The 25,864-nt window shown below is 46.7% G+C and overlaps 1 protein-coding gene across 1 annotated transcript in view; it reads right to left on the reverse strand.

The window, feature by feature from the left end:
• The window catches only part of LAMC2 (laminin subunit gamma 2), a 55,853-nt gene that overhangs the window by 9,882 nt on the left and 20,107 nt on the right, over window positions 1-25,864 (reverse strand). Inside the window, exons 3-16 of the mRNA XM_077901985.1 lie at window positions 20,561-20,696; window positions 17,254-17,352; window positions 14,588-14,724; window positions 13,504-13,626; window positions 12,480-12,669; window positions 11,292-11,404; window positions 10,126-10,344; window positions 9,112-9,294; window positions 8,144-8,389; window positions 5,866-6,011; window positions 4,438-4,594; window positions 3,950-4,155; window positions 2,315-2,394; window positions 1,083-1,247 (exon numbers count right to left, since the gene is read on the reverse strand). Of these exons, the coding sequence (XP_077758111.1) occupies window positions 1,083-1,247; window positions 2,315-2,394; window positions 3,950-4,155; window positions 4,438-4,594; window positions 5,866-6,011; window positions 8,144-8,389; window positions 9,112-9,294; window positions 10,126-10,344; window positions 11,292-11,404; window positions 12,480-12,669; window positions 13,504-13,626; window positions 14,588-14,724; window positions 17,254-17,352; window positions 20,561-20,696 (2,200 nt within the window). The remainder of the gene's footprint in view (window positions 1-1,082; window positions 1,248-2,314; window positions 2,395-3,949; window positions 4,156-4,437; window positions 4,595-5,865; window positions 6,012-8,143; window positions 8,390-9,111; window positions 9,295-10,125; window positions 10,345-11,291; window positions 11,405-12,479; window positions 12,670-13,503; window positions 13,627-14,587; window positions 14,725-17,253; window positions 17,353-20,560; window positions 20,697-25,864) is intronic.

Raw genomic sequence — 25,864 nt, forward strand, 5'->3', positions numbered from 1 at the left:
TGGAGCGTAAAAGCCCTGTGGGCGGGCTCACCGCGGAACCCAGGGGTCGGCAGGGGCGCGCGCGGCAGGCGGCCCTCCCCACGCTCCAACAGCCGCCCCAGAGCTCACGCGTCTCCCAGCTCACCCCGCGCGGCCCGGGTCTGCGCGCACCCTTCAGCCGCCGCCGCGGCCCCAGCACTGCGGCCCCGCCACCCACGCGCACGTTTCACTTAACCGGTCTTTTCTTCTTCTACACATAAAGGGATGTCCTTTCCCCCGTTTTTAAAAAAAAGATTTTATTTATTTATTCATAACACACACAGAGATGACCCAGAGAGAGGCAGAGACACAGGGAGAGGGAGAGGCGGGCTCCATGCCGGACTCGATCCCGGGATCCCGCCCTGAGCCCACGGCAGACACTCAACCACTGCCCCTCTGCTCCCCAAATTCTCTCGTTCTCTTGACCCTGAGGATGGCTATCTTGTAGCGAAGCCCGGCGCCCCTCCAGGGCGGTGCGTGCTGCACCCGGCGGAAGGCAGAGTATCTGGGCCCCTGCGAGGCCCCGTCGGACGTACCTTCCCATCAGCCCCTGCGAGGCCCCTTCCGACGTACCTTCCCATCAGCCCTTGCGAGGGCCCCCCTCACACGTACCTTCCCATCAGCCCCTGCGAGGGCCCCCCTCTCACATCCCTTTCCATCAGCCCCTGCGAGGCCCCCTCCGGTGTACCTTCCCATCAGCCCCTGTGAGCCCCCGCCTCGCACATACCTTCCCATCAGCCCCTGCGAGGCCCTCTCGCACGTACCTTCCCATCAGCCCCTGCGAGGCCCTCTCGCACATATCTTCCCATCAGCCTCTGCGAGGCCCTCTCGCACGTACCTTCCCATCAGCCCCTGCGAGGCCCCCCCGCACGTACCTTCCCATCAGCCCCTGCGAGGCCCTCTCGCACGTACCTTCCCATCAGCCCCTGCGAGGCCCCCCTCGCACGTACCTTCCCATCAGCCCCTGCGAGGCCCCCCTCGCACGTACCTTCCCATCAGCCTCTGCGAGGCCCCCCTCGCACGTACCTTCCCATCAGCCCCTGTGAGGCCCCCCCCCCACGTACCTTCCCATCAGCCCTTGCGCCGCTGAGCCGTCCGAGCCGCCGCCGCCGCCGCCGCCACTGCCGCCGCCTTCCCGCAGGGCCTTGTGCGCCAGCGCCAGCGCCTGTTTGGAATAGTCCTCGGTTTCCCTTACCAGCCGCTCCATGTTACTGGCGGACGCCACGTGGCTGCGAGGGTTAAAAACAAGGCGGTGGAGTTTTCATAGCCAAGGGCTTCCTCTCGGCCTTTTGTCTGCGTGACCGGAGAGCAGTCAGGGAACGGCTGGCCGGAGCAAGACCCAAGAGAACTGACCGGGGTCAATCGGAGGAACCGTCAGGAAGCCGGAGGCCACCTGCGGAGGGAGCTCGGCACGGCCGGGCATCTTTTCCGTTTCCGGCACAACCAGGGGGCGCGGGCGGGGAGCGTGGTGCGAGCAGACCCAGGGGGCGAAACGCCGGCCTTCTGCGCTAACCCTTGGGGCTTCGTCCAGGACCCCCCCCGCCCCCCACAGCTTGGCTGCAGCAGCTTTGTATTGGGGCCACCGCTACAGGGAACAGCGCCTGTCAACAAAAGTGCCCCAGATGCTTACAAAGTGATAAAAAAAGAAAAGAAAACAACCAAGACCAACAGAACAAAGACAAGCTCAGGAGGCAGCTGGGCTACAAAGGCACACGTGGGCCTCCCCCGACGGGACTCCGTCTGAGATTCCGGCGCCTACCACGGGCCGAGCTGTCCGCCGAGAGCAGGCCTCCTCCAGTACCGGCGACGGGGAGCTGCCTGGTATCCCTGGGGCCGCAGAGCCGGTTTCCGGGAGGAGGTGCCCCTCTGCGGCCTTGGCCCCCAGCGTCTAGCAAACAGCTCGTTGCTACTTGTTCCCAGGCTCCGTGTGGGAGCCCGGGAGTCCCTCAAAGCTGCAGGGTGTTCTTTTCCAAAGGCTGCTTGATTTCACAGAGCCCGAAAAAAAATCACATGTGACACACACCAGAGCCATACTGTGAGTCACAGAAAAATCTGGGGTAAAAATCACCTCCATTCCCAACATTTGGCCAAAAGATCGTGCCCAGTGGCCACCTACATAGGCTAAAAGCCAAGAAATTAAAAAAAAAAAAAAAAAAAAAAAAAAAAGGCTTCCAGGCCAGAAAATGGCTGCAAAAGAGCCCAGAGCATTAATGAAATGGTGCTTAGGTCCTGAACACCCTCCAGGTTTGTTCAAGTCTGGGCTTGCAGAGGTAGTCTGAAGCAGGGGACCCCTTACCTGTCTGCCAATCTTACGGCCTCCTGAGCCAGACTTTTAAAACCATTTGGCCCCACGTAGTGATCTGAGGAAGGAATGTTCTGTAGAAAAAGGAGATTTGGTTAAGGCTTTGCACTCAGCCCTGGAGCCTAAGCAGATTCTGCATCTGCCCTGTTAGAACTAGTTGTCATTAGCCACACAGCATTCTATACCCAGACATCTCGAGGCCCTCCTCACTATCATCCTTTTCTTTTTCTTTCTTTTCTTTTCTTTTCTTTTCTTTTCTTTTCTTTTCTTTTCTTTTCTTCTCTTTTCTTCTCTTTTCTTCTCTTTTCTTTTCTCTTTTCTTTTCTTTTCTTTTCTTTCTTTCTTTCTTTCTTTCTTTTCTTTCTTTCTTTCTTTCTTTCTTTCTTTCTTTCTTTCTTTCTTTCTTTCTTTCTTTCTTTTCTTTCTTTTCTTTCTTTTCTTTCTTTCTTTCTTTCTAGTACAGACAAGAGATGGAGCCCGGTTTCCAGCTCCCCACTCTGCAGGGAGTCTGCTTGAGATTCTTTTCCTCTCTCTCTCCCTCTGCCTCTTCTGCTCTCTCTCTTTCAAATAATTAAATCTTTAAAAAGCATAAAGTAGAAATCCAAGTTCAAAAAAACTATATAGATGCAGATGCATTTATAAATCTATACATGGGATCCCTGGGTGGCTCAGCAGTTTAGTGCCTGCCTTTGGCCTAGGGCGTGATCCTGGAGACCCGGGATGGAGTGCCATGTCCGGCTTCCTGCACGGAGCCTGCTTCTCCCTCTGCCTGTGTCTCTGCCTCCCTCTCTTTCTCTCTCTCTCTCTGTCTCTCATGAATAAAATCTTTAAAAAAAATAAAAATCTATACATGCTAATATGTATTTTCATATGGATTTAAAGTCAGTAGACTATATACCATGTTTTGACTGGTTATTAATGAGATCACGGGATATTTATTTTCTAATTTTTCTACAATAAACATTATTTTGTAATAAGGGGAAAAATCAATATACATTATTCCTTAAATCCTTCATTTCATCAACATAGTATCTGATTGTCTTCCAGTTCTCTTTGTCTTCTACTCACTCACATTGTCACCATTGCCTTCTTTACTGAGAAAGAGAAGAAAGCTCATTCAAGGAGGATCTCTCCCTCCTACCACACATCATTAAAAATATCATACTGACAACAACTTTTTCCCCTTTTCAGAATCCTGTCTTCACTGGATCCCTTCCTTCTTCCCACCTCCCTACACCACCACCCCCTGCTTCATTTGTTCATGTGTTCGTCTCTTCATTCATTAAGCAGACAGGTATCACAGCCACACACTGTGCTGTGGGCGGAGAATGCAAACATGAACAAAACTAAATCCTGCCTGCTAAGAGCTAACAAGCTGGGAGGTGTGCAGCAAGAACGGAGAACAGAAAGGGCCAATGTGAGGATACAGTTAGCAAGAAATGAGCTAGGAAGAACATAAATGCAGTAAAATGGGAAGTTGCAGGAACCCCAAGAACACAGAACAGATGCACCGGTTTTAAGGAAGAAAAGCCCAACCCTCTGCCAGGTAGAACAAAAAATATGAGAAACTGCAGGTGGGTCTCCCCATCCGGCAGCGATCCTCAGTACCCTGAACACGGTGACACCTACGGTGTTTCTCAGGGAGGCCGTGCTCTCCTCCAGGCTTAGCTGCATCTGTGTGACCAGTCTTCGAGTATCCTGAACTCGGTTCTGATACTGATTGCCCAGGGCCCGGATTCTTTCCACCATCATCTTGAGGTCATCCAGGCGGTTCCGGTAGCTCTCTTCTTCCCTTCTGGCCTTCACCAACTGGAGACTGAGAGATTTACTAGCACCTGATACCAACAAGTAAAAGGAATATTAGCACTTCTGGAGTTAGCACAGAGGACCAGAACACGATGGAGGGTTGGAAAAGTGGCTTTGACTGGCCTAGGGCAAAATGGTAAAAACCCAGTCAATGAAGGCATGCAACGCTCTTATCTCCATCATTCAAGCCCCAGGAGAGTCACAGACAGTTCTTTTATCTCTGCAATTGCTGGGCATAGACCCCTATTGAACTGATATCTGTAGAAGATTAGAAATTCCCTTCTGTCTAAAGGGAAATTGGCCTTCATCACCTTCTGAAATCTGGGCTTCTCTCAGAAGCTCCTGAAGGGCCTGCTCGGCCTGTTGCATCCTGCCTTCCAGCTCTGCGTCCGGCACCGCTCCACCACCACCCTGCACCCTGGAAACCAGGGCCTCCAGGCTCTGGAGCTGCTGCATAAACTGATCCATCTGAAACCACACAGGAGAGAGGATCAGAACAGAGAGTGGGGGTCACACTCCAATACCACATACTCAGGGGATAAGAGCTAAAAGCCCAGAAATGCTTGGCATGCCATGGTAGTTAAAGATGCTAGAGCTCAGATCTCTGAGTTTGAATCCTGGCCCCACTACTCATTAGCTGTGAGTGTGACCTTAGGGAAGTCACTTTCTTTACCCATTAGATGGGTAATAATAATAATATCTCATAGTTATTACTTGGACTAAATGAGTATTTTAGTGCTTAGAACAGTGTCTAGAATAGTTATTACTTGGACTAAATGAGTTAGTATTTTAGTGCTTAGAACAGTGTCTAGAACAGGCTGCCTGGGTGGCTCAGTGGTTGAGCAGATGTCTGCCTTTGGCTCAGGTTGTGATTCTGGGTCCAGGAATTGAGTCCCCCATTGGGATCCCCACAGGGAGCCTGCATCTCCCTCTGCCTGTGTCTCTGCCTCTCTCCATGTGTCTCTCATGAATAAATAAATGAAATCTTAAAAAAAAAAACAAAAACAAAACGGTGGAACAAAGAAAGTGCTAGAGAGGGCAGGTTAAATAGATTTAAAAAAATGAGTCTGTTCTACCTTTGGGGTTCTGTTTGGGCCTATTCTTCCTCTGCCCTTCACGCCAGCAAAAAAATAATAATTAACAACAATATCAGTTTCTGGAGGCCATTCTTGTTTGAACCTCCTTGACAGCTTCTGGACTCCTCATATTTTCTACATATTTGTATTTTTCTTCATTTGTTCTACAAAGACATCTCTTGGGGAAAAAAATACAACTAGAAAGTGGCATATTATAAGTGGAAAGAATACTGAACTGAGCAAAGTCTCCCAATGTTGGCGGTTTCTCAGTCACATGGCCAGGTGGAACCAAGAATCCCACCCAGAATTCCCTGATTCCTAGTTCTACCTGGCCATGTGACTGAGAAACTAACAAGTGGCAGACTTTGCTCAGTGGAAACTGAGGTCAGAATACCTTCTCTTACAAATTGACTAAGTTATCAAGAGTACCAAATGAGATAGTATCTCCAAAAGGGATTTTAAAATGGTATATATAAGCATAAACCTGAAGCACTGTCACCATCATATGGATTTTTTTTTTTAATATAGCACTTTTTAAAGATATCCTAATCTCACCCTCATCACCGAGAGAGACTAGTAGGGTCCCGGACTTGTGTGACAGACCCACCCAGCGGACATTTAAAGATTTTACTCCTACGGATGAGGGTTGGGTAGCATGCACACCTGAATCTTCACTTGATTATAGCAAGCTGGACAGCTGGTTAGTGCTGCATGCTCACAGTTGAGGCCGCCAAATCCTGGCTTGCAGACACAGCTGCCATCACTTCTACATTCCCCAGGCTCTGACCCTGCTGGGTTGCAGTTGCAAGCTAGAGACAAAAGACAGACAAACAGGAAGCATTCATATCACACTAATTCTAGAAACTGGATGTTTAGCAAAGATAAAAAGAAGTTCAAATCATCAATGGCAAAGAATCCTTCTTGACCCTTGTCAATTCACATTGTGCTAGATTCATTTCTTGCCTATGCCTCCAAGCACATTTCTAACATAGATAGATCTTAGGAATCATCTAGAAGTTTGTTTGGCGTGGGTGTGCATAAAGAGACACTACAGCAGTCCACCCTTTCTGGTGGCACTTATTTTTTCCCTCCCATGGAATTGTGAGCCTGTTGGATATTCTGTAGGCACTCTAGCTTTGCTCAAAAAGGGGAATAACATGTCTTCTGGGCCTATGACATGCCAGAGCAACCTCCTTCTATTTTACAGATGAGAAATATGAGCTCAGAGAGGTTAAATAATCTATCCTAGTCACATAGCAAGTAAATGGCAAACCAGAATGAGAACTTGGAAAGAGGCAATGCTCTTTCCCTTTTGCTCTGCTGCCTTTGATGTAGGAAATGCAGGAAAACAACAACAAAAACAGTACCTTTATTCATTCATATTGATTGAGCACTACTAGGCCACACTGTTCTAGGCTATAACTGTGGGTGAGACACTGCACTGAGGGAATTACAGTGATTCTCTGGGTTGCTCTATGTTACTTACAAAACACTTGGCACACAGTAATATGAGCACATATCTAAGTATAATATCATTATTTGCTTACATACTTGTGTATCTTCCTTATTAGCATATGATCTCTTTGGGGACTGGAACCGACTTAGTCATCATCAGAACCTCAGTATCCAGCTCCACAATGGGTACATGGTAGGTGATGGACAAAAGATCATTGAGTGAAGAAATGTATGGTCTAAAGCCAGTGAAGTCACTACTGGTAGCACCTATGGCTAGTGCTATATCCTGTATTACAGAGTACTTTCTTATAAGCTATTTTATTTTATATTTGTAACTACTCTGAGTTAATTATCATTTATTCATCTATATAAAGAAACTGAGGGTCAGAGAGATTAATTTGCCATAACCAGTGTAATATAATAGGTCTGGTAAAAAAAAAAATAGACTTGAACTCAGTACTGTTCATAACATGTGGGCTCTTCCTATCACAGGGTACTTTCTAGCAAATTGGAGCTAACCCACAGGTTGGGGTTAGGGCAGGTGGAATTTGTGTTCCCAGGTGGAAACCTCAGGCTGCACAGAGGTCCTCAGGCATTTCCAGGGCTGGGAAATCGGGGATGAGTAGGAGGTGCAGGGCTTCCTGCAGACCTCCTGGGGAACCAGGAGATCTCCAATCTGGAAGTCCAGAGGCCCTCCAGAGGCTCTAACAAACAAGCCCCTGAATTCTGGGTACCAGGGCTGGTCTGGGACCTTTGTGACTGAGGGGTGAGTCTGTGGGGCAGGCCAGCTCCCTAGAACTGAACTTGAACTTGCCTAGAACTAAACTCACCTCCTGAATATAACATGTACAGAGGCTTGATAGAAGGGTTGAGCAAGAGGACCGATGTATACCATCATGCTTTGATCTGAAGCAACCCTAAGGAATGTGCCTCAATAACTGCTGCATGGAAGCCAAGTCTCGTTAGTAGAACTTGGAACAGTTACCTTTGTCTACATGAATCACACTGACTTCCTGAGAGGGTCTCTTAAACTGCTGCTCAGCCCCCCACTCAGTGTGTGCAGGCTCACATTTACTGCTGTCCTGTAATTAGCTTGGCAGTGCTCCTGCCTGCTAGCCTGGCATTAGGCACACGACCTGGCCCCATTTCATCTCCTCTTCCACTCAGGAATGTAAGCTCCACCTCTTTTATTTCTCCCACCCAGCTTTAATCCATTCAATATCCTCCAGCTCTGTCTTCCAGAGCTGCAAGGGTCTTAGGGCCTCTGAAAGAGAAAAAGGTCCAGACTATTCACAGGCCAGTAGGTCAGAGGAACCAAAGTGGCATCCTATTACCTGCTGCTGGCTTTGCTGATCTGTATGTTCTTAGATGTGTGCGCACTAGCAAGCATATATGTATACACGTGTGTGCGTACACACACACACACACACACACACACACACACACACACACCATCTGTCCAGCCTGTCTGGGGATGCAGTCCTACCTCGACACTTGTCCGTTGGGTTGGGAGCCAAGGGGTCCCCAAAGTAGCCTGCTTTGCACTGGTCACAGTGGACGCCTGCTGTGTTGTAGATGCACTTCAGACACCTGCCTGTCAGCCGGTCGCAGTTCCCAGAGGCACTGGGGTCCACGTTGTTGTTGCACTGACAGGGCTGACAAGGCCGCACTGGGCCACGTTCTCCAAAGGGGTCCCCAAAGTAGCCATCGGCACAGAGCTCACAGCGGGCCCCTGGAAAGAATGAATGCCCAAGCCTGAGTGGTCACCTGTTGGCACCAGCCACCCTCCAAAAGAGCTTCCCACCCTGGAGCCCAGAACAGTAGCTTCAGGAGCAAAGTGCTTGGGGCAAGGGCTTGGCTCTTTCACTCCACGGTGGTCCCAGATGGTAGAACATAGCAGCCCCACAGGGAAGCTTCCTGCCAGTTAACTGGATGCTGGGGGAAAAGTCAGATTTGTAGCAATACCACTGCAGCTGTTGCTGAAGAATTAACTCTTCTTTAAGACTGACTAGCAGAAAAAGGTGACATTTATTTATTTACTTATTTTTTAAAGTAACCTCCACATCCAAGGTGGGGCTCAAACCCACAACCCTGAGATCCAGAGTCACTTGTTCTACCAACTGAGCCAGCCAGGGGCCCCAAGAGAGAGATGTGACTCTGGACTTAAAAGGCCACTAAGTTTCCCTTATGTACCTTGGTTCATTTTGTAAAGCTTAGTTAAACCAGATATTCCATCCGAAAACTAATTACAAACCCAAGACACCATTAACCATACATCATACCGTACAAACCATACACTGCCCTTCCTCAATCCACCTCTCGGGCCCATTCTTATCTTTAGAATGAGCCTATTTCCATTAGTCCTAAGTAATTATAATTCCCTAGGGATTTTTGGAATAGCAGCTATTCATGAGAATTCATGGCGTCAAGGACGGGGGCAGCCGGTGGCCTTACCGGTGACCCCGTGGGGACAATTATTGCACACCACCTCTTCTGTCTCCGGCATAACAGAGCAGCTGAACCCATTGTGGCAGGGACACGGCTTGCAGCTGCGAGGGTCGTGTGGATCGTTGTAGAAACCAATGGGGCAGTCGGCACACTCGATGTCAAGATTTTCATCCCCTGAATAACAGTCTCCTGGGAGCCAGAGGAAGAATGGAGGGCAGCGAGATGAGCAGGGTAAAACAATACACTTCCTGGAATATGGATGATGTGTGGGAGGCAGAGCTTAATAACCACAACCTTCCTCTCCCGAAGCTTTCCCCAAGGTATCTGAGCACTGGCATTCACCTTCGCCCTAGTACCAACTCTAAACCTGGCCACGACCCTGGCCCTCACCTGGCTCTCCCATGCTCAGTAGATACAGCTTCCTTTCCGACCCATAACCTAACACTGCTCCCCCGTCCCCATGGCCTGACACCATTTGTCCGCACATTCATTCAGGCCCTGACATTGCCTTTGATCCCTCCAGACAATTCTTGAAACTTGACCCCAACTACACCTCCCCCAGCACTGAACCATGACAGCCATTTCCTGTAACCTGGTACCTTTCCCACAACCCTGTGGCATTGCCATAATGAAAAGGATTGAGTGTAATAAAGCCCCACGTCCATCTTCCCTGACTCCAGCCCTACCTTCCTAATCCTTTCCCATCTCCAAAATGAGTTCAGGCAGGGGCTTTCTTTCTTTCTGTTTTAATATTCTATTCATTTATTCACAAGAGACACAGAGAGAGAGAGAGAGAGAGAGGCAGAGACACAGGCAGAGGGAGAAGCAGGCTCCATGCAGGGAGCCCGATGTGGGACTCGATCCCGGGCCTCCAGGATCACACCCTGGGCTGAAGGTGGGCTCTAAACCGCTGAGCCACCCGGGGATCCCCAAGGCAGGGGCTGTCTTACTCCCTTCCATGGGAACCCCCCAGTCCCCCACGCACCCGCAGCCACCTGGGCCGGGTGTCATTTCACTCACCTGTGTCCGGATCACAGGCTCCTCCCCCCTGGCAATTACACGGAATACAGGTGCCAAAAGGTCCCAGTTGGGCAGAATCTCTTTTGTAGCCAGAAGCACAATCCTGACAGAACTGTCCCTTGTAGCCAACGGGACATACGCATTGTTCAACCCAGGGTGCGGGGGCTCCAGAGACGGGGCGGGCTGAAATCAGGGTCACGTTGTCAAGGTACCCAGTGCCTGCAATTCGGACAAGAGGTTAGAAGTCGTAAGTACTAAGGTCTAAAGACCTAAAGGTGGGCCTCTCTTCGGAGTTTATTTTTCTTAACTCTCTGACAAAGGCAGGTGGTGTTCACCCACCCTGCTGCGGGTGGAGGTACAGCCGTTGGTCATGACTGATGCACAGGCTGCGGTATCAGGAACGTCAGGGTTTAAATTCCTGCTCGACCCTCACTAGCTCTGTGAATTGGGCAAGTCACAGAACTTTGCTACCATTGTGTTTCCTCAAGTGTGGAAGAGAAGGAACCGTGGCATGGACCTCCTATGTTGGTTGTGAAGTTAAATGAGACAAGGCACATATTATAATGTGCGTGGCTCAAAGTAAAGATTCGATAAATTGTTAAACACCTTTCCTACTTCCTGCTTTATGTGTTTCATTAGTGATGTGGAAATTCGGCATGCCAACCATGCCTCCTGCTTACGTAAGTGCTAAAAAGCTCAAGGAACTCACATTTAAAGAATTGCGATTGGGATTGGAGTACCCCACATGTGAAGTCCAATAAGAGGAGTTAATGGAATACAGGTGATGTCTGAACACGGTAGCACCCAGTACAATCCCGAAGGAGCAGCTACTGGAGGAGCAGAGGGCTGTGTTGTAGATGCCGTTTCCTAGCTAAGGGGACACACCCGTTTGTTGTAGGTTCTCTTCTTCAAATAATCAGCTTTCATCTAAATTTGGATACTCTTAAGCAAAGGAGCATCATTCATTCTTCATTGATGTTGACCTCTTTTTTTTAGAGAAACACTACGTTTAACAACTTCTAGAATATAAAAAATTTAGACCTGATCAGAGACCCTACATCAAGACCATCAAGTAGTTTACCTACTTGTTTGGAGACTGTCGCCGTCTTAGAAAGCTGACACAAACTAAAACCTAAGAGAGAAATTCACTTCCCTTCGTCACTTACTGTATTCTCCGTAAGTAGCTCGGATCCGCAGGGCCGTGAGGTTCCGCAGTAACCTCCGATACTCGAAGTAACTTAGCTGAGGGCTCCACTGACTGCTTGGACGTTCATTTAATCTGCAGGATTTAAAGCCCACAGCTTAAAAATACAACTCTTAAAATCAAGTCTTAAAATTTGTACACATGATACAAATTATGCCCAAGAAGGTGGGACAGCTAAGCCCCTTCACAGCCCTGCCTCGGGGAGGATAAAGGATGGAGAGTTGCATTCTTGTAGGCTTGAACTTGAAGTTTGCTCACTTCGCAGGGAGCATGAGCACCATAGGAAGTGACGGAGGGCATCCCAGAGCAGGAAGCCTGGCCCCAGGGGTCATGGCATCCAGTGCTGGTCCAAGTCCTCAGAGACCACTTTCTATTCTTGGCCACACAAAACTTAATACCGGGAACATCGCTGAGTTCAAGAAGCTCTGACCCTCCAGAGACATACCATTAATTTTTGGTTTCGTTGTTTAAATGATTTGTTAACTGAGCACATTTCACTTACTCTTCAAAAGTCAGCTTTCACGTTCTACCCTTCCGATACTTCTTTAGCGTTATGATATCTCACTATATCCTATCACCATCCCCTGCGCTAGTCTTTCAAATTTTGTTTTGTTTTTTTACTGGAATACTTTCAGGAACAACCCTACTTCTTTTCTTTAGTTCATTGACGTCACTTCTCACTGTATTCCTGTCTTCTATCCACACTTCACTCATGCATTAACTACTTAGGATTTCCTAATACTCAAAATATGTCCTCAAGCATGATTATTTCCCCTGCCTTGCTAACCTTCCCCTCCTCCCCACTTTCTATCCTTGGAAAACTGTTCTTCACTTGTCATGTTTTCTTGGGAAACTTTCCTTGATCACTCCAATGTGGGTTACTTGTGCCTCTGCTGTGTGTTCAAAATACCTGGACCCACCTTGGCTATCTTGTCACTCCCAAGCCACACTGTAATATTCTGTTTATTTTTTTCTCCCATTAGCCTGTCAGGGGCTTGAGGGCAGGAAACACGTCCTGTTTCTGTATATAAGACCGTGTCCAGTACATGAAAGGTGCTAAGAAAAGCTTGTTAAGAGAACGAATGATTAAATGTATGAACAAAGGAAGTGGACTTCAGTCACCTGACCCTCTTGTAGTCACTCTTTTTACCTGAATGTGTACGTCTTGGTGATCCCACAAGGTAGCGTCTTGCCACGTGGCATCAAGGGAGCTGTGACTCGTAGCCCAGCACCTTCCAGGATCACATCGTGGGCAGATGGGTGTCTGCCTCCCCTGTCCACGCGGTAGTCAAAAGACAGGGTTTGCCCATAGCTCACCTGTTGATTCCCAAGAAATTTGGCTGTGAAATAGAATTTGAAAAGACTGAGATCAGTGTGAAACTGGAGAAGCAAATGAGTTAGCAAGTTTGCATTAATGTCGGTGATTTCTGTTGGAGTTGCATTATCAATGTACCTCCGTGCCCCCAACCACCCTTCCAGAAGAGCCAGCTTATGGCCATAGCCATACTGCTATTGGCTACAAAGGACAGTTAGTGACTAAATGCTAAAACAGTCATGTTACAAGGTAATTCCATGTATTAGATGATTCACAGCATGGCCCTTATGACAGACCAATATGTAAAGGTCCCAGGCATGTTGGCAGTACTACCACTTGTTACGTAATGTTTTATAATTCACTGACATCATGACATTTGATGTTAAATTCTTGGAGGTATTATTATTCACATTTAACAGCTGAGAGAGTTGAAATTTGGAAAGGATAAGAGGACAACTTACCTGGATATCACATATTAGCTAATGAAATGAACCACTAATGTTTATCTTTTCAATGTATAAGTGGTTAAAACTGAGAATGCCTCATTTCCACTTTTCTATCTGCTTCTTGGTTGATCCACAGATTTGACCACTGACTTTATTTCTTGTCATGATGGGAAACCTAGAAACTTCCCACTTAACTAAAGTAGGAACCTCATCCAGGGTCTGACTGCTTAGATACACAGTCCTGTTCTATTGTATCATGACTTAGTCAAGAGGGCTGAAGCCCCAGCTGTCTTCTGGAGATAACTGCTTTCCTGAACACTAGGTGATATGGTTTTCGCATCTGCTAACTCCATTTTTCTATCCTGACTTCTAGCCTTAGAAGTTGGCTTCTATAAGAAAAATACCGTACATACCAGGAGCTACAAAATAGACAGGGTCTGATCGTCGTGCTGAGCTGAACACGTCCCGATGGCGCTGTGACCACTGGAGCTTTGCAGGAGACCCATTTCTTTGGATAGCTTTCCAGCCATCAACATCTGGAACACAAATAAAGCCACTCTGCATTTGGACAAAACTCACCATCTATTGAACTAAATAAGGCAAGACTTGACTGCTAAAAAGTTCTGGAGCTGAATAGCTAGTGGGGTTTCCTTAACAGCTCCACATTCATGTGCAGCCCTCAAAATTTCCTATGCCCCTCTCTACTTGGGGCTCAACTTCACCTGCTCCTACCCCACAGCTGCTTTGACTTTGAGCCCGCCTCTTGTAATAAGAGCATGTTTTCATCTGCCTGTAATTCATACTTTTATTTACATAAATAGGGTCTGACCTTAGTGAGTTAAGAGGGCCCAGGATGTTCAAAGAGAAACTCAAAGTCGAAAATACTAGTCACCTATATTTTTATAATGTTTTGTAGCTTGATAACTAATTTCACATGCATTAACTCATTTAATGTACATGAAAGCAGTATTTTTTTTTTTTAAAGAGACTTAGTGCACATGTGAGTGGGAGGAGGGGCAGAGGGCAGGAATCTTTCAAGCAGAAATGTCAGGTCGATCCCACGACCCAGGAGATCATGACCTGAGCTGAAACCAAGAGTCAGATGCTCAACCAACTGAGCCACCCAGGTGCCCCTGAAAGCAGTATTATTAATAAATGGGAATTCCAGGAAGACTCACATAAACGCCCCCAATCCAAATGAAAGACTCTTTTGTGGTTTTAAAATACACAGAGATGGGAAGTACAGGAAGATGAAAATCTGGTCTCTTTTTCATTATTCTTTTAAGTTATTCATATACCGGTATGAGTAAGTTGTTCAGCTATGACTTTTTCAAGACATTAGGATCTGCCTTATTGCCCAGACAAAAGAATGCCCATTAAAAGCTAGAAGAGAGTTGCTAAAGACTTTGCAAGGGTCCCATGCTGTGGTGAGGAGGAGGTTGTCTGTAAGCACAAAGCTCTATACAATTAAAAACAAAATTCTATAGAATACTTTACCTTGATGGAAAGTAGAGGTGATTTTATGGACACTGTAATCTCCAGAGCTGTGGCAGTTGGCTGAATGCCCATAGCAAAAACACTGGGTACAGCCCTCCGGGTTTCCCCCATCCAGATGATAATAACCTGGTCGACACCTGTAGTAGCATTTTAAAAATCAGTACAATATTATATGTTACTTCTTATTTCATATAGAGAATATGATTGATCTTTTCTGCTTTCTCTCCCACCTGGCCCTATTAATTCCCAGAACTGGGAAACAATAACTACACATACCATCCCCACTACTAGACACGATGGACAGTCCCAGCCCCCCCACTGAGAGAGATGACCATTCACTCTCTGTCCCTGTGGTAGAGCAGAATGACATTTAGCGTGGTGGTCTGGGAACTTAGTGATTTTCCCATCCTTGGTGAGGGATTGAGTGGAGGTCACTTGAACGGGTCAAGACGAGTTGGGATGGGGGATGTAGAGCTGGCCCTGTCTTAGAGCAAATATTTACTGGAGGCAAAAGAGTGAGAGGCTGGGCCAGGAAAGGAAAGGCAGATGCCCCAGTCCCAGCACCTACTCAGCCCTACTGACTTGCACAAGCACTAGCTGCTGCCCACCATCCCTGCCCCTCATAACCCTCCTTGGGCCCATGGGGAAAGGGGCAGGTGGGGACATGACAAAGAAGGATGGCTGCAGGCTCCCTACAAAAGCAAAATGCAGGCTGGCATCCCGCCCACCAGTGGCCTCTCTGAGGAGCCCAGCTACCAAGCAAGTGGCAGATGTTGGGGGTCACAGAGAAGAAGGAAAATCTGGGGCAGGCTTGTTTTTCTCCATTCAAGTTAATTACATCCTTCTTCATGAAATAATAATAGTTTCAATGATCATTATTTAGTGGGTATGTTGTGCCAGGCACTTTCGGTATGTACCAATTTAATCCTTGATACAACCCTATGAGATAGGAATTGTTATTTCTCATTTTCTCTTTTTAAAAAAATTGTTCATTTTAGAGAATGAGAGAGTATGTGTGTGAGCAGGGGGTAGGGCAGAGGAGAGGGAGAGAGAAGCTTAAGCAGGTTCCACGCCCAGCACAGAGCCCGATGCGGGGCTCAATCTCACGACTCCAAGATCATGACCTGAGCCAAAATCAAGAGTTGGATGCTTAACCCATTGAGCCACCCAGGCTCCCAATTTCCAATTTTCTTAGGTGAAGACACCCAGGCCAGAGAGGTTAAGAAACTTGTTCAAGGTCACAGAGTTGGTAAGTGGCTGAGGCAAGATTTTCAAACCAGGTACATCTGCCTCTAAGCCATGTGGTCTGATCCACTGGACCCTAATGACAGGAATCTGTTTATTGTGCAAAATCAAAGAAAAGCAGGCTAACTGTGAACAGTCAATGCTTCAGAGAACAGCTGTAAATAAATAAGCATTGTTTTGGGTTTTTTTTCTCTACAGAGCAAGGGCTTCAAAAAAATCATTATGGTTTCTTTGGAGGAAACCTGCAGATGAAAAGGGATTAAAATGCAAGGAAGGAAGGGAGGGGAGGGGAGAGGCAGAGGACGGGAGGGGAGGGAATAAAAAAGGAAGGGATGGGAAGGAACTGAGGGAAATCAGGCAAAACTCAACGACAGTGTTGAGGGATGTACCTGGGTAATAAATTATGAAGAACAGTAAGGAAATGATAACACAGAGGTCAGAAGAGTAGACACTTCTAGAAAGAAGGGAGAGTGCTGTCGTTGGGATGGCATCTTTTTACTCAAGGTCTATTTCTTAGAATTGGTGGTGCTGACAACATTTGTTTTATGTGGTTTTCTGTTTCCATGTGACATTCTGAAATGAAAAACCTTTTTAAAAAGTGACTCCTCTTTTCACCCTGAAGCTGTGTTTCCCTCCCTCCGCCGCAGCGCAAAGAGCCCGCTAGAAACACCAGGTGGGAATGTATCTGGTATTTTTCTGCCCAGGTATAAGTGATCATGGAGATGCCAAAGAACTGCTTTCTTACTTTTAAGGAAACAAGGAGAAAGCTTTTTACCTGGGGCCAGCCTCACAGCGCTAGCCTCATAGCAGTTGTAGAGGAGGGGAGAGTTTTAAGTCTGAGCTATTTGTCCTCAAGGAATGTCCTGCAAGCTGCACTGAGGGTGGATCACTGTTTACTGCGCCACCTGCCCCAACATGGCTTGGGGCCCAACGGGCTCTTCATCTTCTCCTGGGTCATGTGTGTGCATGTAACCACCGTCCCAACCCTGGGCGGTTCCTTTGCTGCACATGATGGTTATATATGGCCATACCCTGAGATAGTTCCTCTTACTAGCATTTTCTCAACATGCTTAATTAGGCCAGGCCTTTTCTGAGACCAGGCTGAGTCATGTGACCTCATTATTGCATGCCACCTTATATGGGAGCACCTGGAATTCCAAGTTAGCTGGCAACGGGACCTCTGGGGCCCTGTGCCTCTGCCGCCCTTGTAAACAAAGAGAGGGGGCTCACGGCAGAAGCATGGAGTCCAGGGAGATCTGGGGGCTCAGCTGCACTTTTTGAAAAGCCAAGTTTTTGAGGACAGAGGTCATCACGTTTATTAAGTGCCCCTTCTCCATGACAGCACTCAGAGGATGCATTCTCGTGCTAGTTGCCAAGAGACTCTCCCTGCTGTGTCTGCAAGGGCCACGGTGCACACAGACCTGTCACAGCGCTCGCCGGTGACAGCTGGCTTGCAGACACAGCGGCCCTCGTCACAGGGCCCCGAGATGCCAGCTGGGTCACAGTCACACTTGGGGTCTCTGGGAAAAGAAGAAAAAGAAAATTAGGGATGTGTTTCCAAATGCTTTTCAGCTAGCCACATAAAAATCAAGCGCTCATAAGCAAAAGTCACCAACTTGAGCAAAGCCTTCATCTTCCCTGAGGCCTCTCTCAGCTGTTCTTGTCCCAGACCCTTGAAGGGCGCCCTTGTCTAGGCTCACACTACTGTGAGGGGCGGCAGCTGGTCCAAGAACAGTTTGCTCCCACCCCTAAGGAGAGGAGAGGTCTGTGCCAGGATGTGAACCAGATCCATCACTGAACGGTTCAGTTGGGTTTGGTTTAGTTTGGTTGACTATTTGGCTCAATTGCCTTTTTGTTTAATTTATCATTTGCTTCTATATTGTATAATTCAGTGATGGCTGCTCTCATCATGACTGATTTCATCTACTTGCTATTTTAGTTTATTGAGTTATTTCTTTTGGTAACACTTCTATCAAGACACAATTCAGGGGCGCCTGGGTGGCTCAGGTCATGATCCCAAGGTCCTGGGATTGAGCCCAGCCCCAGGCTCCCTGCTCAGTGGGGAGTCTGCTTCTCCTTCTGCTCCCCACCAGAGCACTCATGTTCTCTCTCGCTCTTTCTCTCAAACAAATAAATAAAATCTTAAAAAAATAAAAAAGACACAATTCACTCATTTAAAACGTACAATTTGATGGTTTTTAGTAGATTCTAAGAGTAGTAGAATTTAGTAGATTCTACTAAATAGAATTCTAAATAAAATTTAGTAGATTCGACCAAAGTAGAATTTGGTAAGAGTTTAGTAGATGCTCAACCATCCCAATCAATTTGAGAACATCTTCATCATTCCAGAAAGAAACCCTGTGCCCCTAGCAATCACCCTTCCTTTCTTTTCCCAGCCCTAGGCAACTGCTAATCTACTTGCTGTGTCTATGGACCTACTCATTGTGAACATATTCTGTAAAGGGAATCATACAATCCGTGGCCTTTGGTGTTTGGCTTCTTTCACTTACTATGTTTTCAAGGTTCACCCATGTTATACTTCATCCATGTATCAATAATTCACTTTTTTATGGCTGAATCAAATTCTATCATATGTATAGATGACATTTTGCTTCTCCATTCAATAACATATGGCCATCTGGGTTGTTTCCACTTTTTAACTGTTGTGAATAATGCTGCTACGTGCATTTGTGTGCAAGTTTCTATGCAGATGTATATGTTTTCATATTTCTTGAGTGTATTCCTAGGAGTGGAATTGCTGATTTGGGCTGTTTTGTTTTGTTTTTTTAATTGCAAGACCTTCTCAATGAAGGAATCAATCAGTGTTTCCATTATTTAATTTTGGCACAATCGCTTAGGACTCTGGCTAATGACTAGTATCACTCAGATGGGCACACAGTCATATGCATCTATCTCACGGATAGAAAACCAAATCTCCTATATCTTCCCTACTGTCTGCTCCTCCTCCGACTGCCCTTTGATCCCATCCAAATCCTACCCAAACCTGGATGACCCCCTTCTTTTCCCTCTTACATTTCCCATCCAATCAGAGCCCACGTCCTGTCAGGCTCCCTGTCCTCGTCTTTCACTTGAGGGTCTTCTCCTGTCCTAGCCACTGCACCCCCCATGACTTATCTGGACCCTTTGACAAACATTAGGCACACCATCTACTGGTTGCTAGGCACCCAGAACACTAAGAAATAGGAGCCTGGTCTCTAGGAGTCTCCAGGCAGGGCAGAAACATGAACAATAATGGCAGTGAAGCATAAGGCCAGCTGGAGCCAGGCAGCGCCACTGTCTGTGTCCCCCTTCCCGCTCTGGGCACTGGGGATGCAGTCATGAACAAGATAGAGCCAACACAGGACTTCTGTTCTGGTGAGAGGGATAGACACACAAATACATACAGGAAACAAGATATGAAATAACATCAGTCAGAACTCAGAGGGCTGGGGACTGGTCAGAGAAGGTGTCTGTGAGGAGTGGAGGAGGTGGGGGTGGAGCCTGTGAAGCTCTCTGCAGCCCTGTAGGAAGTGGGAGTGCTGGAGGCCAGGACTGAGGAGGTTACTTGGCTTGGATCCTTTGAGGAAGAGAAGACAGGCTGGTGGGGCTGAGGGCAGGGGAGGGGGGGGCGGGGGGCGGTGGGGAAAGGCGGTGAGGATGCAGCAGGAGTCCACCGCTGGGTGTGTAAAGGGTGGAGTATCTTGAAGGGCCTATGGGCCTGCAGAAGAATTCTCTCTCTGAGTAGGACAGGGCGCTACTGGAGGGCTGCCAGCAGAGATGTGATATGATCTACTTCATGTTTTAGAAGCATTTCCAGAGGGGCACTGGTCAGATGGAAGGGCCTCTGAAGACAGTCTTCAAGGCAGCAGGGAAGCCTGGAAGAGTGCAGGCTGGGCAGAGGCCCAAGGGTGAGAGAATGGGACAGTGGCAGCCAGGCCAGCGCCGGCACGGAGGACAAAGGGGCACCTTCTAGCTAACAGCTTCCCCACCCAGCTCCCTTCCCCTAGGCTATCCCAGTACCTGTCAGCTCTGTATCCCTGTGATTGCTTATGGCATTTACAATATATCAATATATGCTCCATCTTCTTCCAGGAAAGTTTTTTTTGAGAGAGAGAGAGAGCACGTGCAGGAGCAGGGGGAGGGGCAGAGGGAGAGAGAGGATCTCAAGCAGGCTCTACATCAAGCTCTGGGCTTGATCTCACAACCCTGAGATCATGACCTGAGCTGAAATCAAGAGCCAGACATTTAACTGACTGAGCCACCCAGGCATCCCTCTTCTGGGAAAAAATAAGAGGACGGAAAGAGAATGCTTCAAACTAAAGGGGAATAAATCTGTGCAGAAAAATTTTTCCAGTCCAAATTCATGTGGGTCAAAATGGGTCCCAGGAAAGAACCTGAAGGACTCTACCTCCATCCTCGTTCATCTAAAAGGGGACAATCATTGGGGTCTCAGAGCCAAAACTCTGAGCCTGAATATTATTAGGTCCACGCTCAGCAGTAATATTGGGGAAACTCAACCCCCCGGGTGTACACTTCTTGTCTTCAACCTGAGTGCAAGGCTAATCCCGGCCTCTGAGGCTTACTGTAAAGGATTAAATGGCATAACCCATGTGAAGTCCTCAAACAGCGCTTGGCACACAGTCATTGCTCAGTAACATAAGTGGCCATGATGTTAATGTCATTGTCACCCCTCATAGCAGAAGCTGCAGTGATGGGTGCAGTGCTTACAGTAGCCTTTGGTCTTGGGTGCAGCCGGCATCGGTGAGCGTGTGGAAGCCTGGCAGGCAGCGGTCGCACCTGTCTCCTGTTACCCCTGGCTTACAGCTGCACCGTCCAGAGTTGTCACATCGGGCGCTAAGAGAACCTGTAACCCACGACGAGGTAGGGAAAAGGAAACAAGAAAAGGAAATATTTAGTTTATAGGGCATTAGGAAACAACTGTCACCCCATGGGAGCTCAATGAATCCTGAGTGATAACAGCCACCTGCTGCCTCTCGAAATTCTTTCACATCGTCTGAGTATATATCCACCCACTGGGGCAAGTTCTCACAGCCAACGATGGCTTCTTCTGGCAAAGAAATGGAAATTACTCCTGAAAGCATTTTTTACTTATGGATCTGCTCTGATTTGAACATTAAGTACTGTGTAAGCCACTGCTTTTTAAAAGAAGTTTGTTGGATTCTTGAGATCTCAAGAAGAGGAAAAATCTGTGAGTGAGCACATCAGCCTCCTCCAAGAGAGTTAATATGAGAAAGTGAGCAACATGTTCCCTTATTTCTGGCAAGCAAAAGCCATCTTTTAAGGGTCAGTGCTTGTATTATTTATTATTATTATTATTGTTTTTTATTATGAAGAGGACTCTTATGGGGTCCCTGGGTGGCTCAGTCAGGTAAGTGGCTGCCTTCAGCTCAGGTCATGATCCTGGGGTCCTGGGATCAAGCCCCAGGTCTGGCTCCCTGCTCAACAGGTCTGCTTCTCTCTCTCTCCCTATGCTCCTCCCCCTGCTCCTGCTCTCTCTCTCTCTCAAATAAATAAATAAAATCTTTTTAAAAAGAGGCCTCCTAACCAGAAATATCTCTACCTACCTGGAGTGTAGAAATTCTCATCCTTGGGGCATCACCCCTTCCCTGTTCATCTCACTGGGTTTAGTGCATAGAGCACTTATTCTGTGATTAATTTTGTATAGACACACTCTTACTTGTTAGTGGGCCCTCTCAGACTGCGAGTTGATGAGAGACAAGAAGTGCTCAGCAGAGCAATGTGCCACTCCAGACCTCGGCCCCTTCTCCATTTCACTGCCTCCCCTCCCCTCCCCTCCCCTCCTCCCCTCCCCTCCCCTCCCCCACCTCAGTTCAAGTCTGTCCTCTCCCCTGGCCTCCCACTCTCTCCCCTCCCTTCTTCCCTCCTTCTGTGCTCCTTTAAAAATGGAATTCAGATCACATTAGTCAGCTGTTTAGTTCTCTGGTGGCTCCCCAGATAAGCAGAAGAAAATGTAAACTCTGTATCATGGCCCACAAGTCTCAACCTCTCCAGCCACATCCTCTATGCTCCTTCACTAAGTTCCAGCTCCCAGCTTCCCCCCACCCCATGTGTAGAATGTACCAGACTGCTTCTCTCCTCCGGGCATCCGTACTTGCTCCTCCCCCAGCCTGGAAGGCTCCTGTCCCAAAACTTCCCCTTCATTGCCAATCCTCAACTGTCAGGTCCTGATTTAATACTACTTCTCTAGGGAAATCTTCTGACTCCCAAATCTAAAATATCCATCCCACTGCTATTGCAGTCCTGCTTACTCAGGATGACCTCAGCTTATGTTCCCTGCTGTATCCCCAGGGCCCAGTGCACAACCCAACGCAACAAGGATGCCCAGAAATCTGTTGGGTAAAGGCACATATGCCAAGAAAGAGGTCAGAGCTATTGTGAAAGAGTCTGGGGCTAGCAAAAGATGAGCAGGAAGGTGGTGGGAGGTGTACCTCACCTACTTTACAATTTCCCTGTGCTAGCAGAATTTAAAAATAATCCAGGTAGCTCAACTCACTGTGATAACCAGGCTACCCATAATCTATAAGGCCAACAGAACAGGAACCAGTTGCTCCTTTCTTTCTAATCAATTACTCTGTAAATTTTTGATTCACTAACAGACACGATTCAAATCAATAAAGATATTGGGTCTGTGCTGATATAAAGGCTTTTGTGCCACACGTGGAACATAAAATACATTAGCGACATTTGCAGTGCCTGTGAAAGGTGCCATGTCAACTTTGCAAGGCTTGAGGGGCCCTCAGTGACAATGGCATAAACTACACTTCTTAAGCACCTGTATGAGACACTGAGTTAGGCCTTTATATATATTAGGAAGTGCTATCTACTAGTGAATTAGGAGCTGATAGAAGAATAACAGATCCATTTGTAGATGACAGGGAAGTATCAGAGGTTCAGGAACTACAGATGTGCAGTTCAGAAAGATGCCTTTCTAAGGCATCTCTAGCACAATCTGCAGGATGCCTTAGGGAAGGAAACACCATTCCTGGGAAAAGGAGTCCTCCTGTGACCAGATGACCTGGACTGGAGGCGTTGGGACAAGAAGAGGAGAAGAGAATCACTGAGAGAGCCACATGGATGCAGAATGAACAGACTTCCCCTCTTGAGAAATAGATGAGGGAGAAGGTGGGAATCACATGATGACTCCAAGGCCCCAATGTGCACAACCAGATGCAATGTGAGGTTATTTACCAAAGAGAAGGAGCAGGATCTCAGGTTGAAGCATCAAGGGAAGATAGTGAGTTTAGTTTTGGACATTGTGAACTTGAGTTTCAAGGGGGCATATTAGGGTAGAAATGTTCACCTGGAACTCAAGAAAGAGGTGGGGGGTGAAGATCTAGGAGCCTTCAGCACACAGGCCAAGTAGGAAGCAATAGCAGGTGCTAAGATCATTCCAGGAGCAGATAGAGAGAGGAGGGGAGTGGCCTTGGACAAAAACCGAATGCCATTAATTAAGGGGCCTTTCGTAATCAAAGCAGAAAGAACTCTCGGGACAGTGGAAGCTAAGGGAGCAGAGTTCTGAGAGTCAAGGGAGGAGGAGGGTGGGAGTCTCAGGACCTAAGTCAATAGAATATTTGATAAGATAAGCTTGAAGAGAGGCTCCCCAGGCTGACATGCACAGACCACCATGCTCCTGCCCTACAAGCAGTCAGCCAACAGAGCCAAGAAGGAGAGTTTAGTTCTGAATTATGCTCTGATAAGTAACATTCAACAGAAGATAACTCTCTTTAATACAATTTGGGGGTTTTGGGTTTTTTGTTTTGTTTTTAACACAAATGAGTGTCGATCCAGGACTCAGAAACCCATTTTCCCCCATTCCAACTAATGGAAATTATGCCTTCAACTTAAGAAAATTCTCCCTACAGGTTTTTCAGAAATGAATTATTCTTATAAAATGGAAAATATTGCACTTTGCTTTGGATTTGGCCCACATAGCCCAAAATAGTTACTGTGCAAAACACCCTTCTGAGAGAAATTAATAATCATCTCATGAAAATAGGCATTCAGTATTGAGACGAGTTTGGGAAATGGTGCACACTTGATCTTTCAGAGATTTATGACATAATACTACCTTCAGCAGGCATGAAGCTTGTTTAACTTTTAATGCCAGTGTTTCCAAACATTCTTTGACATTCTTACAGACCACATCTATTATTATCTTGAGGAACACTGTGTTCTACAGGACATTATCTAGAGAATCCTGCTCTAAGATCTGGGGGGGGGGGGGGGGTCAAAGAACCCAGACTTTGAAATACAGCAAATCTCCCTTCAAAACCAGCTCTGCCACTTAGCTGTGTGTCCTTGGGCAAACTGCTTCCTCATCAGTTCTTTTACGTGAGACTAACAACCTATGCCTTGTGGAGCTGTTGCAAGACTTTGGACTAAAATATATAAAGTGCCTCGTTCAGTGTCCCATACGTCATGGGCGTTCAAAGAATGTAGTTTACACTGCTACCTCTGGGCCTCCTTCAAACCTTGCAAAGTTAACATGGAGACGTCCACAGGTCCTTACTGTGAGCGTGACCACTTTATTTCACATTCCAAAACTTCCAGAATAACAGCACTGGGTTTTCAAAGTATTTCATTAAAATACAAACACGTGGTCCAAATCCTACGTCACGAGCTCCTCTTAGGGACTGTGTACAACTGGGTTGAAAGAATTAAAAAAACAGCTTCCAATTTCGGTTTTGTGACCCAAGAAGCTCTTTTAGGGCTTATATAGATACAGTCTATGTGCACTCTGAGGGCTCAGAAAGGTATTCTAAAATGAGTACCACTGAAAAATGAGGAGCATCTGGGTGGCTTGGTCGGTTAAGTGTCCAAGATTCTTAGTTTCGGCTCAGTCATGATCTCAGGGTTGTGAGACCGAGCGTCGCATCAGGCTCTACACTCAGCACAACGTCTGCTTGTCTCCCTCTCCCTCCTCCTTTGCCCGCCCCCCCCTTACACATGCACCCTCTCTCTCAAATAAATAAGTAAATAAAATCTATAAATAAATAAATAAATAAATAAATATTAAACAAAAAGAGGGTATGTCCTTTTGGGAACCTTTTAAATATATACCTATACTTGTACTTTAAAGAAACATTATTATTATTTTTATGATTACATTTAATAGCAATAAATTATTATCTAAGAACATTTTAAGTAATAATCTAAATGTTGTAGTCTGAGTAATTCACTATCAGGGTCACAGCTGTGTAAAAAATAATAATAAAATTAAGAGAACAGGTCCAATATCGTGGATGTCGAGACAGGTTTCAGGAATTTAGGTGTCATGAGAGGAAAAACCACACATGTACACACAGAGAATTTCAAAGTATTTGTAAAAGGTTCTCAGGGTTTATGCAAGAGGTGAAGATAGCCCTGTCACTGAACCCACAAGGTCATCACCTAAAAATAAGCTTTATTTGAGAAGAAATGGATGAGAAATGAGAGAAATGGATGTGAAATCCCAAATCTGTGACCGCTCTGGGGATTATTAATGCTGTTGGCGTCATTCACCATACATGGACTGATTGCGTTTTTTGGTAAGGTGTGTTCTTCTGCATTTGAGATTGAATATACAATAAATTCCCTCGGAAGTGACAAATATCTTCTGGCTGACTGTGAGACAGAAATCACACAGGGAATTAAATGTGTGCCACTGGGCTAGTAATCTGGGCAGCCAGCGTGTAGTGGGAGATGGCACAGGGTAGGGACAGTCTCTGTCAGTAACATGCCACTCAGCCTGGCAGCTCAAGCTCTGGAGCTTCACTTTCTTTGTCTCTAGAATGCGGTGGAGTGTGCTAACACATACAGGTTGTCAAGTTGTTATGAGTACTGAAGAAGGCATAATATATGGATATATTCTGGAAAAATATAAAGCATTATCCAGATCTTCGGAAATAATATCCATAAAGTTTTTCTTGGACATCTAACTTTCTGCAATTGGGGCTAAAAGGACACCACTCTGATGCTTTTGTCTTTCAGGTAGAGAGAATAAGAGGGAAC

Source organism: Canis aureus, chromosome 6 (genome assembly GCF_053574225.1).
Source record: "Canis aureus isolate CA01 chromosome 6, VMU_Caureus_v.1.0, whole genome shotgun sequence".
In the NCBI taxonomy this organism is placed as follows: Eukaryota; Metazoa; Chordata; class Mammalia; order Carnivora; family Canidae; genus Canis; species Canis aureus.